At 39.6% G+C, this 19,689-nt stretch overlaps 1 protein-coding gene across 4 annotated transcripts in view; it reads left to right on the forward strand.

The window, feature by feature from the left end:
- Positions 1-19,689, forward strand: part of raraa (retinoic acid receptor, alpha a) — a 348,546-nt gene that overhangs the window by 312,823 nt on the left and 16,034 nt on the right. For all 4 annotated transcript variants that reach the window (XM_048614479.1, XM_048614478.1, XM_048614481.1 and 1 more), the window contains 3 exons: positions 7,788-7,948; positions 13,198-13,374; positions 15,867-16,071. In XM_048614479.1, coding sequence (XP_048470436.1) covers positions 7,788-7,948; positions 13,198-13,374; positions 15,867-16,071 — 543 coding nt within the window. The remainder of the gene's footprint in view (positions 1-7,787; positions 7,949-13,197; positions 13,375-15,866; positions 16,072-19,689) is intronic.

Here is a 19,689-nt window from a genome sequence, read left to right on the forward strand (position 1 = left end):
GTATCCTCTGTTCAGATTGTTATGACAACATTTTCCTCTGGAACTTGAGTGAAGTGACATTTGGTTGCAGTCTGGGCAATAGCCGTGCTAGGTATTCCAAGACCTTAAAAGACATAGTGGGCTGTGTTCCTGGATGAAAGATTCACACTTGGTTTGTGTGGAGAAATGACAACTATCTAACTAATTAGCCAGTCATTTGTGTGACAATAGAAATTAAATACTTCATCGTTTGAATGACTTGTTTTAGTTTCATGAGGGAACCATGAGTTGAGGTAAAATTCTTGTCTGAACTAGCATTGCAGGTAACTCATTGTTCCCTTTTGTATGAATATTTGCATTTTCCTTTTTTCAGCTGGCTTTTTTTGTAAACTGATCTGAAGCTGAAAGCACAATCCATGAACTCCTGACAAGATTATTTACCCGCTAGCACGCTAACATTTGCTAGACAAATATAGAACAACAGATGCCAAAAAGTGTAAGCTTAGTACAGTCCTAGACATTCATGCAAGAGCAAAATATGTCCTTTTTTAAGCCACTTCAGCACATGAATTTGTGCTGCTGTCTGTTGGACATTGCTTATTTCAAAAATCAAGAAGGTGATTTTAAATGGCTTTATGATCTACATCTCTTTCACCATTGGTTCTCATTAGCTAAAGACCTTTCGTGAAAGATGGCTGGGGGAGTTGAGGAGCAGAGGTAGAAGCAGGTACAAGAGTAGACAGACCACACTGGATGAGTTACGCTACATGAGTTATGGAAATGTTCCATTCCTCCTAGTTTCCCCTTTTAAATTTTCTGTCCTCCTCTGTTGGAGGCTCTGATTCATGCCAAATTTGTTTACACGGGCACAAGTTGCCCCCAGTTCTTCACTCAAATAGCCACTTTTTAATCTGTGAGCCTGGAAAGTGAGCTGCAGGATGCCATGACAAACAACAAGTCTGAGCCCGATTCTGTCCTCACTCAAGGTACGCACGCATCTGTATACACAGATTTTTCAAACAGGGATCACTGACACAGATCAGAAGAGTGAACTGCAGTTTGTTTTCCCTGTCCTAAACCCAGCAGCTCTGACACCAGTGGAAGGTTTACTCGTCAATACACAGCTGAGATAAACTAACTGTTTGCATTTGAGGAGTTAATCCCAGGATCTTCTAATCTGTATAACTGCGTAGGCCATGAACCAACCAGAATTAATCATTTATTGGTAGTGAAACTTGTGTTTCTTCCAACAGAAGTCGGTCAGATCCAATAGTTTAATGTTCAATATATTAATACACGTGATTCAGTCACGGGTCCACAATTTTCTGAGGCTATTGTATGAAATTTGAATTCAGCTTTCTTTTAAGTTTTAAACTTTTCACAAGGCCCATCAGTTTACAAAGTATGTCACAAATTTCAGGACTTGTGAATGTTGGCCTCTAATATATTTGCATACGTGCTGCAGCAGCAAAGTGAGTGGAGACCAGTCAATCAGCCATTCTATCAATTCATTCTAAATTACTTTCTTACAAAAAACTGCAAAAAAAAGACAACCAAATGGCTTAACAGCACAAGTGATGACAAAAGCCTGAGACTTTTTACTTTTACGTTAACTCTGTTTTGACTTTTTTAATATTACTGGAGTGAAAGATTATAATGCTTATATTCTAATGTTGACCACCCACTTACTGAGACTGGAATGGGGTCAACAGTATTGTTGTCTGCCAATGGACATGGTTATGTAATACTTACAGTAGACAATATCTGTCACTTTTTCCTGCAGGATCAAAAGCGCCCCCATCCATTATGAACCTAAATTGCCTTCTTTGGAACCATCTTTCTCAAATAAAGTGAGCATATTGTTTTTGCCATATTGTACCAGAGACATTGTGCCTTGCTTCACTGAAGCATGGCTCATTGGGTAGCACTCATGCCTTTGGTCCACGGGGTTCCAGGTTCAACGCCCACTCCACAGAAAAATCAAGCCTGACAATACATTGCATTATTGAGGGAGCACTGCACCGTTGGAGACATTAAACTGAGGCCCCATCTGTCTGTTGTGCTGGATGGCTCTATTTTGAAGAGCATTGGCACTGTTCTCAGTGGCCTGGCTGTACTTTACCCCTAGTAAACAAAACAGATTACCCCGTCTTTATAGGGTTGCAGTATGTGGGCTTTTGCTGTGTGCAAAATTGGCTACCACATTTCCTACATTACAACAGGAAGCATACCTCAAAAATATTTAATTGGTTGGTACTAATCTGTAACTGAAGATGCTGTATGCCTGGGTACCTTTGTACCTAAGAGGGTGCTGTAAGTGGCGACTTATAAACTTTTCACTGTACACATTTGAGTATATGTGACAATAAAGCTAATTCAATTCAATAAAGCACTTTGAGATGCCCAGTCGTGGTGAAAAGTGCTGTATAAATGCAAGTACTTTATTTACTTTTTCTTCTGCAGGAAAAAACTGGATTGTGTTCACTGGACCATAAGAACTCGAGACAGTTATGTTCAGTTTAATGTCGTAGAGTCAATATGGACAATAATAACCTGAAGCCTTTTTGAGAGAGAAGGATCATTCTAAATACAGTACAAATAGAATCTTGATATACAAGAGATATTGCAGTATGTAAAGACATTATTTAGCATCGCCTCTGGGTGAATTAGATCTTAGTTGATGAACAATATTTCTTTATAATTATTGACCTGGCATGAGAAGACAGAGCAGTTGTAATATGAAATAAAGAAGCTGCAATGTTTGACTATCAATTTATACAGTCCTGTAAAGAGTCACTTCCTAATTTATTTCTAGTTGATACGTGTTTTATTTTTAATGAAAGAGATTTTTATTACCTCAACCAAGCTGCTGAATGAAACCATAATGCAAAAAGAGACAGTGCTATGGTTTCTGCATGTTGATTTAATGATCTACGTAAGGTTTCCTCTTTCTGATGCTGCTTTGCATGGTTTCTTTTGCAGGGTTTTCCCCTCGCCCCCACCCAAAAAAAACCTTTTTTAATTCTGTGGATAGATTTGTCTGATGCCCATAACAAGCTGCCCCTGGTAGCTATGCTTGATGAAAATGGGTTGCTTCTTGGATGGCTAAGGAAATGCATATATGAGCTGCATAGACAAGAAGAACCAAAGTTCAATTTCTAGATTCCTCTTTGCTGCCCAAACAGGAACATATGAACATTTAGGTAAGGTACAAGAAAGCTGCCCATGAGGAAAAGCATCTCCACAGATGCAATTTGTGTAACGCCATCTGGAAGATGTGGACAGTTTGTCTTTAAGTAGGTTTGCATTATCTTGAGTTAGTTGTAAGTAACAAGTATTGCATTACATAAGTGAGGATGTTTTGTCTAATTGAACAAACAGTGGCTTCAATTACATCTCAGTTTAGTAACCTGTCAATGTTTGGTTTAGATGCAAATATCATTTTAGGACTGTTATACGATTTTATTATTATTCAGTATTTGCAGTTACTGGCAAAAATAATTCTAATTTTAGGGATAATTACTGATTGTTACTGCCTACTCCATTAGACATTAGTGACCGTTCGGCCATTACAGAAATATAATTTGCGTTTTGCTGCATTTCAGCACAAGGGAGGTAATTGCCCGTGAAAATGTTTGCTGTCCCTGCCACCTCTCAATGTGCTTCTCCCCAATTTTTGGCATTATTTCTACATGATTCTTGCTAGGATACAGAGCTATGGATGCGACCAGCCTCCTGAGTGCCTTGACAATATTGATGTGCCTAACGAGCGAGACTTATAGCTATTTAGCCTGGGGGATTGTTGCACTATTTATTGCACTATTGTTGTCCTATCTTAGTATTCACACTTTGCAATAGGAGTCACAGACAGCAATAAGGGTTTTTCTGCTTTGTACCCTCCTGGGGGGTTGCTGATACTAATTGGTGGCATTGTGTTACAGTTCAGTCTGGGAGTCCTGAGTTACCGTGGCAACATGCACTTTTCTTTTGCATGTTCACTTTTCTTTTGCATGTTATTATCTGAAGCTATGGACAGTAATAGCAAAGGCTTGAGCTTTCTTGCCATTACAGGACTGACCATGAATTTCTCCCATTCTTACTGCACACTATTGGCATGTATTGAGAGGATTTGGAGGTGCAATCACATCCATGTTTTTGGACAGTTTATGAATGCACCTTCTTTGGCTATCACCTTCTGGCAAGGGCCATCACCCCCAGAGCTTCTGAGTCAGAGGCATGGATGACACCTACTGTGGCTCAAGACTCCTCATGGGACTATTTGGAGCGCCTCAGATATGATCACACTGGCTTTATCAGCTCAACCTTCAAAGGCATTTATTGTGCTGCTTTAACCTATAATTAGCTATTGCAAAGTTTTGTGGTTGCAATTTCCCTGACACTTTAAACTCTAGATTCTGCACATGCAATCAGAGGGCAATGATAGTTCCCTGTTATCAGAGGGGGAAAAAAAAGCCAGATTGCCTTTGGTGCTCTCCTGCAGCTTCTTCTGTCTGGCTAAGTTGTGGCTTTGATAAATTACCGATCTTAATCAAAGAATAAGAGATTAATTTGCCAACATATTCTCAGAGATTTCATCATGTACCTTCCTACCTGCAACTGCTCACCCCATATTCCTGCCTTTGGGTACTGAGCATAGATATCTGCCGATCCAAAAGTGAATAGGCTTTTTCCTTTCATGATTGAATCATTTTTTCAGTTTTAGTCAATAACTATTTTCCCCATGTCCAGTATTTTTATAACAAATGAAGAAGAGTTTCTTTGTAATGCGGCCATCTTTGTGGAAAAGGCACTGATTGTTGAAGATTGTACCTGGATATTAAGGACACTGTCAAATGAATAGCAGGAGCAATGTAAAGTGACTCAAAATCCTGCATTTTATGATCAAGAATGGCTTGTTATTCATCTAACACAACAAAGACTTGGCAAACAAACAACACAACTCAGTGCTGTCTAAATGTTTGCCTGTTTGGGATCCCTAGTTATACAATTGTACGGTGAACTTGATTTCATTCCTGAATGATATCAACATCATGAGTTTTTTTTTAAAAAACGGTTTTGTGGAACCTGGTTTTGTGATGGTTTTCTGACTGATTATTTTGAAAGAAAGTATGAATGTATATTTAGGGCCACATGTCCTAGTTACTTTCACCTTCCAGTTTTTATGCTGGTGGCCTTCGGATGCAATGCTGGTGAACACTGGTAAGTTATACCACTCACTGGTGCCACTTGGGAGTCCTGTTCTCAAGTATATATTGCAGTTGCACATTTTCTGACATTTATGTGGCTAGTTATGAAAGTATAAATTTGAATATTGTAGCAACACCCATTGTCTAAGTTCATGACTGTTATTGTTCTTAGTTGTAATCTGTTTTTATCGTGTCTCAACTCAGAAGATTCTTGTTGTATTGCCTGAGAAGCACTTTAATGCCAGTGCATGGATATTTGTGCCTGCGTGTGCTGATACCTTGCTGTCATGTTCCTTTGTTCGTTGCAGGCAGATGTGTCTGCTATAGGTGCACTTTAGTTAATTTACATCTTCCTGGTAACCTGTAATCAAAACCAAGCGCTGTCACTCTAACAGGGTTACACCAGGGCAGACTTACTCATGACCTTTGCGGATCCTGACAAATTTTGGAGAAGCGCACAATTTCACTGAGAAAACATCAGCACCACTAGGAAGCATTTTAGGTGTCCAGCTAACCACGGAGAATTCACATCTAAGTAGAATGTACTGATTCAGGTGGCTGCCAGGAGCCATCTTCTGTCAAAACCTTCGACTGAAGAACATGGCCTATTCGCTCCTTTATTAGAAAGTGAAAAAGCTTACATATTTTACGTATAATTGAGGTCCAGATCAATAGACTGACCTCCCATGTTGAGTTCTTCCAATTGGGATGCCACTTGTGTTCTCCATTGTAATGGCTGCTCATTACTTCAGTAAACACCTTCTTCGGGAATTTTCAACATCACCATATCCTGCAGGCCTTGTTTGAGGCTGGTATGGAGCTTATAGTTTATAGTTTATAAATTGCTGAGGCATATGCCCTAAAATATGCAATCATATTTTCTTGCATGATCTATTACTACACACTATTTACACAATATTACATAGCCAAGCTGTGCAATGCAGATTTTTTTTTAGAAAAATTCTACCTGTGTTACCAGAGTAAATTGCTGTGAGTCCTCCTATCTGTGATAATACAGCAGGAAAGTTACTAGGACAATAGTAGGTTGAGTCTGGAGTTATGTTCATATGATAGGGTTGGGATCCAGGTTCAGTGTTCATGATCATGTTTATTCCAAATGAATGGAGTAAGTTTATATTCCATTCAGGGATCTGAAACAAGCACCACCGGTGATGTCTCTTGACATATGTGTTCCTGTCACTTCTAAATTGCCATATTACTGAAATACAATAACCTTAGCTCTGGAGTGTATGTATCTTCTACCTTTTATGCAGTCTTAACAAAGGTAGATGCTCTTTTAAAGATTTGGACATTCAGCTAGCAAAATTCAGCTCCAGACAAGCCAGCTAAAATGTAAACATACCCAGACTTAGTGACACACTGTCTCTGAGGAACAAAAAAAAATGATATGGCAAAGAGGTTATTTGCTTAAGAGGAATTACCGTATTAGTACAAGATGATAGATCTCTCTGTAGACTTATACCCTTGAAGATATAAGATCAGGCTGTGCTCGTTATCGGTCAATTTAATTTGATCTTCGCAATGATTGACGACATGGTGCAGCTGCAATTTTCTCTCCCTAAATTTTCCGCGCTCTTTTTTTCTTTTCCTTTCCCTACCCTGTTATTGAATTCACACAGTAGACATGAGTGATTATGTGCGCAGTCTAATAGTTTCGTAATGAGCTCATTCTTCTGTGAATCGTGCTGCACAGCTTTGGATTCTGGCTGTCGTTTTTCAGTTAAAATAATAATTAGGTTTTGGAGCCAGCAAACCAGGCTCACCACCCTACTACCTCCCAGAGACCAGCCTTGTGAATTAATTGTTATTTTACTTTAGCTATATGCCCTTAGCAGCATCTACGTGATACCCCTGGCACCAAGGGCATATTTCAGTGTGAGAATGTCGAACTCTGACGCTGTTTCAGCACCCAGACCTAAAATTAAATAGGTCCTAAAGCAGCAAAACACAAGACTCTGTACAATGCTTGAGGCTCCAATGAATATAATGGCAAACCCCCAATGATAAGTGGGGTTAAGGTACTCATGGTTCATGGGTATTGCCAATGATTTCTGCTTCTAAAAGTCAAAAGTTTGGTGCTTTCAAATTTGAATCCCACAATTCTGTCCATTTTCATTTATCTTTGGGCATGAGTCTCTAATCAAATGCCATTCTCCCATTACCAATGTAGGAAGCCTTTAATCAAGTGTGTCAATGATCTACATTTGTACATAGCATCTCTTGACCTGTCTTTGAATTCATGCTTGAATTGGCACTCTATTATTTATGTATCTTCCTTCAATTTTTGTTGTTTCTGCTTCTCCTGAAATTGCGTCCTTCAGCATTCCATTGTTGAAGTTAGCTAGTTAGGGTTTGTGCTCTAACCCCAGAACATCACATTGCTGCCCTATTACAGACCACTTGGGGAGGTAGGTAGGATAGGGGACTACAAGTTTATTTGCTGGGTCCTAAAGCTAAATTAATTTGGAAAATCTAACAAAAGTGTAACCAACATTTTTAACATACCGTCAAGAGTTGTAAGTCCTGAATGTGAAATCCTGGATCCTTAACCAACAACTTTCTTTTTCTGCCACTTACCAGCTGTGCGAAATGACAGGAACAAGAAGAAGAAAGACACTCCCAAGCAGGAGTGTTCTGAAAGCTACACAATCACACCAGAGACTGAGGATCTAATAGAGAAAGTTCGCAAAGCCCATCAGGAAACCTTCCCAGCTCTGTGTCAGCTTGGCAAATACACTACTGTAAGTATCAGTGAGAAGCATATTCCACTAACTATTCCAGATACCATTGCTAAATGTACTACAAAAATTTTGCATTAAACATTAATGTAAGAATAGTATTAATAACCATTGTGTAGACTGAAGATGGGTGTTGGGGGGAGGAGGGAAGGAGGAAGCAATAGGTGGAGATGGAGTTGGACAGACAAAGAAATGGGTAATGGTGAGATGGGGAGAAAGAAAAGCTGCTAATGGGGACTGTTACAGGGTGAAAATAGGTTGGCTGTGGTGAAAGCAGCCTCTCTCGTCACACGGCCTGGTGTGTGGAGGTAGGTAAAGGACATGGAAGAAAGTGCTCAGGTCCTGAAATTGTTGAACCAGAGCTGCAACCCTCTCTGTAAAACGGGGATTGGATACCCTCTTCTCTGGGATTTGTGGTTTATACAAGGTGTTTACGAAGCTTCCCCCATCTGCCTCATTCTGACTGTTTAAAAATCCAAGAAAAGACATCTCTCCACCACCGCCATCTGCTCCACGTGCAATGGGAGAATGATAGCTACTTTGGCTGAGGTACTAGAGACTGACTACCATCAATAGAACCATAATGTGTTGGTGGCTTGAAAGAAGGGGAGGTAATTGGTGGATGAAAGGTGGAATGCAGGGCAGTAAAAAAGGGTTATGAGTATTGAATAAATACACAGTGTCCAATTTATATGTACAGTAAAATTAAATACATTTAGATTAGCTCTACAAATACTAGTTCTGAGGAAGGGTCACTGGACCCAAAACATTAACTCTGATTTTTCTTCACAGATGCTGCCAGACCTGCTGCGCTTTTCCAGCAATTTCTATTTTTGTGTCTACAAATATTAAACTGGGGTAAAGTTGCACTCCAGGTTTTTATTTGTTTTGGGCCAGTAGAGCTACAAACCGCTCTGTGCAAATGCAAGCTTCAGTTCAGAAATGCAGGATCACAGTGAGAGCTATTGTTTACTCCAGAACATTGATTAGATATGAAGACTCTAACTGGTGCAATAGACATTTGAAGGCACTGAGCAATAATAGGCAGTTTACAGAAATAACTTGTGAAACCTTTTGCTTTAAATATCAACATTAAATATATGTTACAGGCAGGGATTCATCAGATCTCACTAAGATCTGCCATGAATTAAATCTTTTCAACGCTCTTTGGAAAAAATGATGAGTTCAGCTTTCACATACAGTCCACTAAATGGTGCATGTTGGAACATCATGGTGGTTTCTAAACTCTCCAAAGTGCCAGTCCAAACAAAGCATTGATATTCTTTGTTCCCTGTAATAGGATTTTTCTTACTTTCACAAGAGGTTCCCTCATAGCGCCAAGGTTCTGATCTGATCTCTAACTGAAGGCCAGTCAATGTTTTACTAGGCACTGCGTAAACATGATGGGCCTCAATGTGCTGCCTGGCCTCTTTAGAATTCACCACCTCAAAAATTATGCCATGGGGTAATAATGTGCACATGCTGTATTGTAAAACTGGTCTTACTCAATTTTAGCAGTGATGCTAACCCATTTCATGTAAATTTAAAGTAAATGAGTTAACGTCTCCTCCGGCAGAGGTGCCAGAAAAATGTGTTAATTATTCATACATTAAAAGCCCCTAGTGAAATCTCAAGAGCCATTTTCCATGCAATTCTAGTGGGAAATTGAGGAAGTTGAAATTAATTTTAACTCTCATAATTATTGCAGTATTTAATAAATTGTTAATTGTTAAAACGTTTTGATACAGCCTTAACAGTCTGAATGTTAAAATAGATCTAAATTTGTTCAAAACTTGTTTGAGCCATGCAACCTGTGAAATTCTTATTTTGATCATTGATATTTGCTGGGGTAACTGATCTCAGATGCGGCAGTGGTAAAGGTTGGATAACAGCACACTGAATTAGTGAGGAGGAAGGTCAGGAAAAGTAAGGAACAAAAACAGAAGTTGCTGGAAAAGCTCAGCAGGTCTGACAGCATCTGTGAAGAAAAATCAGTGTTAACGTTTCGAGTCCAGTGGCCCTTCCTGCAGTTCTGAGAAAGGATCACCGGACCTGAAATGTCAACTCTGATCTTTCTTCACAGATGCTGCCAGACCTACTGAGCTTTTCCAGCAATTTCTGCTTTTGTTCCTGATTTACAGCATTTGCAGTTCTTTCAGTTAAGGCCAGGAAAAGCTCCTACTCCAGCATTATAAGATGAGTCCTGCTAGAAAATGAATACCAATAGTTAAATGACATGCCAAAACTCACTGTGACGGCTCACTTATGGGTAGGAGGGGCATAGATGAGATACTAGATGGAAGGTCGCTAGTGCCATACTCCATTGAAGTGCAAATGTCATTCGTAAAAGGTGAATGAACTGATAAGACAAGAAATAAAATCAATATTGGATAGCATATGCCTTTCCCTAGAAGACAAGTCTGAAGTTGAAACTTACATGTAAATGTGTCATTGGAATGTATATCTTTTTGAGTTGAACTTTAAAACCAACAAATTTAACAGAATAAAATGTCCCAAAGTGCCTCATAGGAACAATATAAAATGAAGTATGATTCTGAGTCACAAAAGGACAGTTTTAGTAAAATAATCACTTCAGTAATCACTGTTGGAAAGTGTTTGTGTGAATGTCAGGAGACATCGGGATCAGCATCAGGTTGAGACTGTGATTCTCTGCACGTTCAAGTTATGTGCTGCCACTTACTTTCTCAGTTGAGACATGAAAAGTGGCAAAGTGAATGTCTGTTCTGAGAAACTTTATCTCAGCAAAAGAGGCATTGCCTTAGACAGGGAAAGAATTGGTAGGAAAGAAAGCAGTCATCCAGTGACCTGTTCTAATCGTGTTCATGGATGAGTTTGTAGCCAGGGTGTCTCAGCCTTGGGGAAAAAAAAGGAGGAAACTCAGAAACTGGATGCTAGGTTCTGAGTTCTACGGTAGGTTAGTTCAAAATAATCTTCTATGCTTCGACCGCAATAATTGTCTCATATTTTGGTAGCAGCTGCCTCCATTTGTTTTCTTTCTTAATCCTTTCTGTCAAGTGAGCGTATCTTAGATTCTTTCTTCTGCCTGTGCCATTCCCCTGTCCTAGACTGTCATCCCAAGATGACATTTGTGAAGGTCACTGTCTTATGCATGGGAGAAACTCTGCTGCATTAAGCACTTTATTTTCTTGCTTGCTCACAGTTACTGCCAAGCCAAGCAGAAAGAAGCATTCCATTAAAAATGATCCTTAAATGATGTGGCATCTATTAAGGTTGTTCTGTCCTTGATCACATGTATAAATGCAGAAGTGACAGCGAAGAGTTTTTAGCGAAAGAAACGGTAATTACAATGCAACTGCTGAAAAGTAATGTGCCACAATCTTTCACCTGTTGGAGGTATGAAGCAATTGCCATCATTGTGGCTATAATTTTTGTTTTGTTCGTTCACGGGGCAGCATTTATTGCCCATCCCGAATTGCCCAGAGGGCAGTTCAGAGTCAACAACATTGCTGTGGGTCTGGAGTCACATGTAGGCCAGACTGGGTAAGGATGGCAGTTTCCTTCCCTAAAAGACATTAGTGAACCAGACGGATTTTTCCAACAATCAACAATGGATTCACAGTCATCATTAGACTCTTAATTCCAGCTGTACTGAAGTGATCCTCACCCAACATACACATATGGATACTTCCAACAAGGAATCAGTAGAGAGGAATCAGCTGCAGGAAACCGAGGTGATATTCCCCCTTCCATGTGCCAGGAATGTTGAACCCCAAATCACTTCTACCCCATTGAAATAAGGTATCTCAGTAGTAATTGAGGATGGGAGAGAAGCTGGAGTCCTGTCAGCTGTTTGTGTACCTCACAGTTTAAGAGTGAATCAGAGTCATGAGGAAGATGTTAGACTAGCTTCATAGACTGCAGCCTTCTAATGGATGTATTACAAACAAACAACATAATTCAACCTCAGAGACACAGGTGTATGAACTAAAAACATGATCCCCATTCACCTTGGGTCCAAGAATCAATAATGGCATTTTCTAAAACTGGCAGCTGCAGCTTCATTAAAATTTGAATCAGTTGTGGACTTGTCACACACTTTGGTAATAAAAATGAGAAGGGCAATAGGCCTGAAGAAAGGTCACTGGACTTGAAACATTAAGTTTGCTTTCTCTCCACAGATGCTGCCAGACCTGAGTTTCTCCAGCCATTTCTGTTCTTGTTACAGGCTGTATGTTGTAACCTGCACACTCTGATAAATGTAATTTATACGATGTCTACTAAAGTTTGTCTCATAATTTACAATGTGAGTTTCCATCAGGGAAGCTATATGCCAGGAACAAGAAGTTTATAAAATTGCATCCTTATAAGAAGGGGCCATGGGCACATTTTGGTGAGCCCTATATCATTAATTCATAGGATGAATGCCACTTTGTTTTCCCCATTTCAGCTCACTTAATGTTATAATTTTCATTTCACCAACTGCATCCAAATGAAAACTGGTGTTTTGTGTCATAACCCAAAATAACAAGTCTCTTTCACTGACCTATCTCTTATTGAAAAGCGAGTTCCTCTTTTTCTGTGATAACCAACCAACTAATAAAACTACACTTCTGAATGTTGACTTTTTCAAAACCCTCCATTTCCCACCAGTTTCAATAGCTAGTGCATGGCTGCAGAAGAAAATAACAATTTTCTGCATTTTCCTAAGATCACATGAATGCCATTCACAATTTAATGTCATCCATATTAAGAACGTGAATGGACCAGTCTTACATTAGAATTCCATGTTTGTTTATTCTGCAGTGAACAGGGAATAATATTAACACAGGATAGGAGGATGGAAATAGATGCAAAACATATTAATATGTAACTTGATTTCAGTATCCAGTACATGTCTATTGACCCTATTGTCAGAATGAAAGGGATGCTACAATAACTACAACATTTTCATTACAACTAAAATAAGGGTATGTTTCATGTGAATACTTAAAATATCTAGTTTTGATTTTGCTGTAAGTGAAGAAACAAGACTACAGATACTTTGGAAATCTCAAAACCTTTAAAAAGTACTTGGGTGAGCACTTGAAATATCACAACATTCAGGGTTATAGCCAAGTGCTGGGAAGTGGGACTAGTGTAGATTTAGTGCAGTTTTTATCAGTGCAAACTTGATGGACTGAATGACCTCTTCTGTACTGTATGATCGTATAGTTCTATGATTATGTTGGAGAATTCCACTGCTATTCTAATGTCATTCTGTTCCTTTGCAGAACAACAGTGCTGAGCAGCGAGTAACATTAGATATTGATCTCTGGGACAAGTTCAGCGAACTCTCGACTAAATGCATTATCAAAACTGTCGAGTTTGCCAAACACCTTCCTGGATTTACCACTCTAACCATCGCTGACCAAATCACCCTCCTCAAAGCTGCCTGCCTAGACATCTTAGTGAGTACTTTATCTCAGTTTTATCATTTATCTCCTACAAATTTCTGTTTTCCTCCCTAGAAGATATGGATGCATTGTTGCATGGGCATAGCCTGTATGGCCCTTCATGGAGTTGACAGTTCTTCATTTGTGCCTGTGACAGTCTGTGTCAGCAAATGTTTGACGGCACTGAGACAGAGCAGTTAAACAGAGGTCTGCTTCTCATATGATCGCTGGATAGTAAACTGGAGCAGGAATACTGTACAATTTTACTGCACCTTTGCGCAGGAAGCCTAGCTCTTCCTTTAGCCTCACCCAGGTGAGATGGCGTGACAGAAGTGAGGGTTTGCCGATATGTATGAAGCAGTTACAGAGAAAGGTTACGGTGGACCAAATAGAGTTTTTAAACCATTAATATAAAAGCATACAACAATAGAAAATTCTTCTAACTTTCACTTTTAACAGACTGCAGGCACTAGTCACTGTCAACAGTGACAGAGTCTCATCTCTGAGAATTTGTAGCAGTCTAATACCAAAAGGTCAAAGTGGCTTCAGGCAGCTACTTGTGTCTCCTTTGAATTGTGTTACAACAGGAAGACAGGAGACATTCATCTATGACTGTTAACAAACCTTACTGCCTTTGGGAGATTTTGTTTAAATCTACGTTGAGTTTATCTTTGGCTGACCTGAGCCCAGGTGGGGACCTGATGGAGGTGCATATGATTGTGTGGGGCATGGGTAGGGTGGATAGAAAGGCACTTTTTCCATTAGTGAGGGGATCAGTAACCAGGGGCCATAGATTTATAGTAAAGGCTAGAAGACTAAGAGAGGAGTTGAGGGCAGATCTTTTTCACCTAGAGAATTTCAGAATCTAGTACTGACTGATTGAAATGGTGATTGAGCCAGAAAGTCTCAAAACATTTGAGCAGTATTTAGATATTCATTTACTTTGCCATAGTGTGAAGGACTATGAGCCAAAAGCTGTAAAATAAGATTACTGTAGTCAGACCTTTAACTGGCAAGAACACAATGGACTAAATGACTTCATTATGTGCGGTAAGTGTCTATGAGTGGATAGCACTATGGATGCTACAATTCGTAACTGGGCTTGAAAGAAATCAATTAAAGCCCATGCTTCTTATTGGTATCCAAAGATCCATTCCGCAAAGTGCACACGGAGAACGGGTGATTAACTTTGGCTACGATGCCCTTCGTAGCTTAACAAACAATTGCAGCATTCATTATTCAGTTTCTTTTCTCACTTCTAAAGAGTGCAAACTTATAAGAAAAGCAAGAGGCACTTGTGAAGCTGGAGCTGGTAAAGAATTGGTGTCTTTGTTAGCACTGAGATAATGATTCGTACATGTCAATAAGCCTGAGAGACACTTATCCTGCTGGTCATTGTGTCGTAACAGACTGTGCCATTTGTTGTCAATGAATTGATCATGAAAATGAAGAGTTGAGACCGGATTTTGTTTCCTGACTCAAGCTACCCATCTCCGTAACAGGTATCCCAAGTGTGTAACTTTCACCCCTGGGGAGATGGTGGGAGTTAAGTCAGACCCACTAGCTATGGAACCAAAGCATCGGTAGGCACACATGGAAGGGTCTGTTATAACTTTTATCCCACTTTTTATAGAAGTTATTTGGCTCTCCATGCCTCACTGTTCGCACCCCCTCACCTCCCCTGCCCCACCCACCCCATAGCTTTCCATGTCAGCTCAATGTCAATTCATTCACTCCTCCTCCCCCAAGTGGTCATTCACTCACTTATTGCTATCCCATGCCCACCACCGAATCCCATGACCCCTCATACCCTCCATTTTACCTCCAAAGCCAGTTGTCCAATATCTACCATGGACAGACCTCTATAACTATATGGAAACAAAAAAAACTTTTCACAATTGAATAAAGCTCTCACACATACACACTGAATAATGAAAAAAGTCATAAAATGCATTTAAAACTTCCAAATCTGCTCAACTGGTTAATCTCTCGTTAAAAAAAAATTAAAACTATTCAGATCCTACACCAAAGGCAACTAGTCCTTTAATAGCCTCTGTTAATCAATCTGTGAACTCAGGAAACCCCTCCATTGAGGTATTTCAAGCATTTGGAACTTGGCCGAGCATTCATAATGACTTAATAATAGCCTTTGGAGAGATGTCGGTCCAGAACTTGCCAGATGCGGTAGTAAAACAGCCATGTAGACCTTATCCACTGTTCAGTCACGTTTATATCTGTTCCATCAATTTGGGATTTCCACATAGTGGGTTAAACCGATTGCAGTAGCTAAATTGGGATCCATCAGAACACAGCTAAGTTCATGTGACCCTGCTGAATTCAGTATTTTCTCATGTGAATCACACTTCTTTCTCCTAACGGCAAAAATTGTACCTGTTGGAATCAGGAGCAGGGTTTCTGCATTCATTTTAGTCTGTGGAGTCTTCCTGACTCTTCAGAATTCCACCCCTTGAGTGGCATGCATTCATATTGTTTCTTTGTTTTCTTAGATTCTGCGAATCTGTACCAGGTACACCCCTGACCAGGATACCATGACTTTTTCTGATGGCCTTACCTTGAACAGGACACAGATGCATAATGCAGGCTTCGGCCCCCTCACTGATCTGGTTTTTGCGTTTGCCAATCAACTGCTACCATTGGAGATGGATGACGCAGAGACTGGGCTCCTGAGTGCTATCTGCCTCATATGTGGGGGTAAGGGTGATAAATACTACAATTACACACCTTTCATCTTTTAGACTAGAGCTGCAGATAGAAATTACAACATGTTGTACTATGATGTGGTACATTAATACACATGAACGTGATAATTTTACTATTAACTGTTGCTTCATAACCAGTATTGGTAAATTAGTCAGACCACTTTTTCTGCTTTTGCGGGATAGGGCTAGCATTTGTTGCCCACCTCTAATTGTTCCAGAGAAGATGGCAGTGAGGTCTTTTTCTTTGTAATACACCTACAGTGAAAGGGAGTTCCAAGATTTTGAATCAGCTCCAATGAAAGAATGGCAACATAGTTCCAAGTCAATATAGGGGTGTACATGGAGTAAACATAGGATAACATCAAGAGAACAACGATTACAAGTGTTAATAATGTTTACAATGTGAGAATGATAATCCAAATCACAAAGTAATTAATTGATGGACGGAGTGCAACTAAAGAAGGTGGACCTAAGAAAAGTGAATTAGAGAAAAATATTGCCAAACAGAGAGGACAACAGAATGTAACATTTAAAGCAGAAATAAATAGAGTTCAGGAAAAATATATTTCACTAAAAAATAAGAATAATTAGATTTTCTTTTAGTCATTCATGGGATGTGGACTTTGCTGACCAGGCCAGTGAATAGTGCCCATCCCTAATTTCCAGGAGGGCAGTTGAGAGTCAGCCAAATTGCTGTCAGGAGTCACATGGAGGCCAGACTGGGTAGGGATGGCAGATTTCCTTCCCAAAAGGACATTAGTGAACCAGATGGGGTTTTCATACAATCAGCAAAAGTTTCCTGGTTATCACTAGACTTTTAATCCCAGATTTTTTTAATAACAGAATTATGGCAGAATTTGAAACCAGGTGCCCAGGACATTACCTGGGTTTCTGGATTAATAATACTACTAGGCCATTGCCTCCCCAATGCCAAAATTAAACTGAATGTGAAGAAAGAGGCATACACAAAGGTTTTGGAAAAGGAGCAGAAGTAGGCCATTTGGCCCAATGAGCCTGCTCCACCATTCACTCAGATCCAGGCTGATTGTAACTGCAAGTTCGCATTCCCCCCGCGCCCCCCACCCTGGCCCATCCCCAAAAACCTTTCACCTCCTCCCTTCCTTATCAAGAATCTATCCACACCTAACTTGTAAATATTCAAAGATTCAATTTCTGACAATTTTTCGGGAAAAGAGTCCCCAAAGACCCTCAGCCCTTTGTGGCAAATAAGATTTGCCTCATCTCTCCTTTAAATGGCCGTCCCTTATTTTTAAATAGTGACCGTTTGTTCTAGATCGTTCCATAAAGGAAGACAATCCTTTCCACGTCTAATAAAGGCAAAATACTGTAGATGCTCAAATCAGAAACAAACACAGAATGCTTCAGAAACTCAGCAGGTCTGGCAATACCTGTGGAGAGAGAAACAAAGTTAATGTTTTGAGTCTGGTATCACTCTTCTTCAGAGTCACTTCTTAGATTCTGAAGAAGTCATACCAGACTCAAAACACTAACTGTGTTTCTTTCTGTACAGATGATGCGAAACGTTTCCGCATCAATCCTGGCAGTACTCCCCATGATCATTTGTGTATCAGTCATGTCATCTCTTGCTCTTCTAAACACCAGCAGTTGCAAGCTTAGCCTATCCAACCTTTTCTCATAAGGCAACCCTCCCCCACCACCATTCCGGTGTATTATTTTAGTAACCTTCTCTATGCAGTAAGTTCTTTTTTAAAATCCAATCATGATTTTCTATCCAGTGCATTCATGGAAAATAGATGAAGGACATGTTTTATCTTTTACCAACTAAAAACACGAAACAATTCCCCCGAGTACAAATCAACCACTTCCCAGACTGCCAGCTCTAGACTCAAATGAATGTTGAGATTATTAACAGCAATGCGGATCACTTCTAAGTAAATAATAAATATTGTTAATACTGCACTTTTTATTTCATGATTTAGTTTAACCTTCACTGTAATTTGAGGCCATGCTTCCCCGTTGCCAAGAACATTGAAAATCCATGGCAAACAACTGACATTGGCAGGGTATTTTAATTTAGTGCTTATTATCATTACAGGCAAAAGTTGATGATAATGATGTTCTCCAGTCTGTAGGCAGAGTATCATTTTCAATAAAGATGCGAACAGAGGAAAATATAACCAAGATGCTCATCTGAAAGAGGTAGCTCCTCCTCTTGCACATATAAACACAGTAAGAGGAGCAGAAACATGAGACAACTTTCTACAACATATTCACATTTGCAACCAACTTTAATTTTCACAGAGTTTAGGAATATATTGCTATCCTTTCCAGTTGGCAGGAATCTGATGTGTGTTATATGAAAGGGGAAGGGTCAGCGTAAGTCAGTTATTTAAATGCCCCACTGTTTGAAATCAGGTTTACCCCTAGGTGGTTGAGGGTGACATTTCTGCCATGATAATGAATTAATACACAAGACATTCAGAATTAACAGATACATAATTATTCAAAAGCCTCATCCAGCAAACTAAAAGAAATGGAAAGCTACTTCGAAGTCATTGTCAATCTTTGGTAAAACTAAGGAGATCCTGAGCAGGACATTCAGGACGACTGAATGCCTTTCACTCATCTCTGAACCCTACTGCCAATTAGCTCATAATTTTCTGTTCCCACTCTTCTTTCTCTCTCAAACTTTCCCTTCCATTATGCTAACCTACCTTCACCCAGCTCTCTCCTCACCAAACTTTGCTCCCCACTCCCACATTTTCACTGTTCCCTAATCTCTCAAACTTTCTGTCCCTTTATCCCATTCCCCACTTGTTCCTCACTGCTTCTCTCAAGCATTCTCTCTGCATCTCATTATAATCTGTTTCATCCTTTCTGAAGCTGTTCCTCCCTGCCAACATCCCAATCACTTTTCTTTGTTTTCCCTACCTGCTAGTAACACAGAAGGCTGTTCAGTTCATGAGATCAAAATGGAGTCTTTGTTAGAATACTGTCATCCAAAACAAATTAAATTGCCCTGCTTGCCCTCTCAACCCTTGTATCCTTCTCTGCTTCAAATAATTATCCACTTTTCCACAAGTGTGTGTCTGCCTCAACTGCACTGTGGCAATGTATTCTCTGCTACAGTCATCTTCCGCATAAAACCATTTTCTTGATGTCCCTCATAGGTATCAGCAACTATTTTAAATGGATGACTCCCTCTTCACCGACTCTTCTACTGTAGCAACTTCATTTCCCCCTTTCATAATTGTGACACCAAATATTAGAATGCTTAAAATGAAAACACAATATGCTGAAAAAATCTCAACCTGTCAGCCAGCATTTGACAAAATGTTTAAATTCTGTTCCTGACTGCAAAAAGTGGGAAATTATTCAACCTTTCAACATCAAAATGAAAACAAAAATGTAAAAAGTTATTAAGAAAAAGAGCAGATGTGACAAGTGGGCTGTTTGTACTAATTTGTTTGTTCTAATTTAATCCAGCACTTCAGTTTTGAGTCCAATGTAAACCAGGACTAAACATGTAAGTGAGCTGCAATATTGTAAAATAGTGCCATGATTGTTTAACAGGTCTGTATTCACAGTAACATACAGTAAACTAGTTGTTTACACAGGTTTAATATTT

This window comes from Rhincodon typus, chromosome 30 (assembly GCF_021869965.1).
Source record: "Rhincodon typus isolate 14 chromosome 30, sRhiTyp1.1, whole genome shotgun sequence".
Classification (NCBI taxonomy): domain Eukaryota; kingdom Metazoa; phylum Chordata; class Chondrichthyes; order Orectolobiformes; family Rhincodontidae; genus Rhincodon; species Rhincodon typus.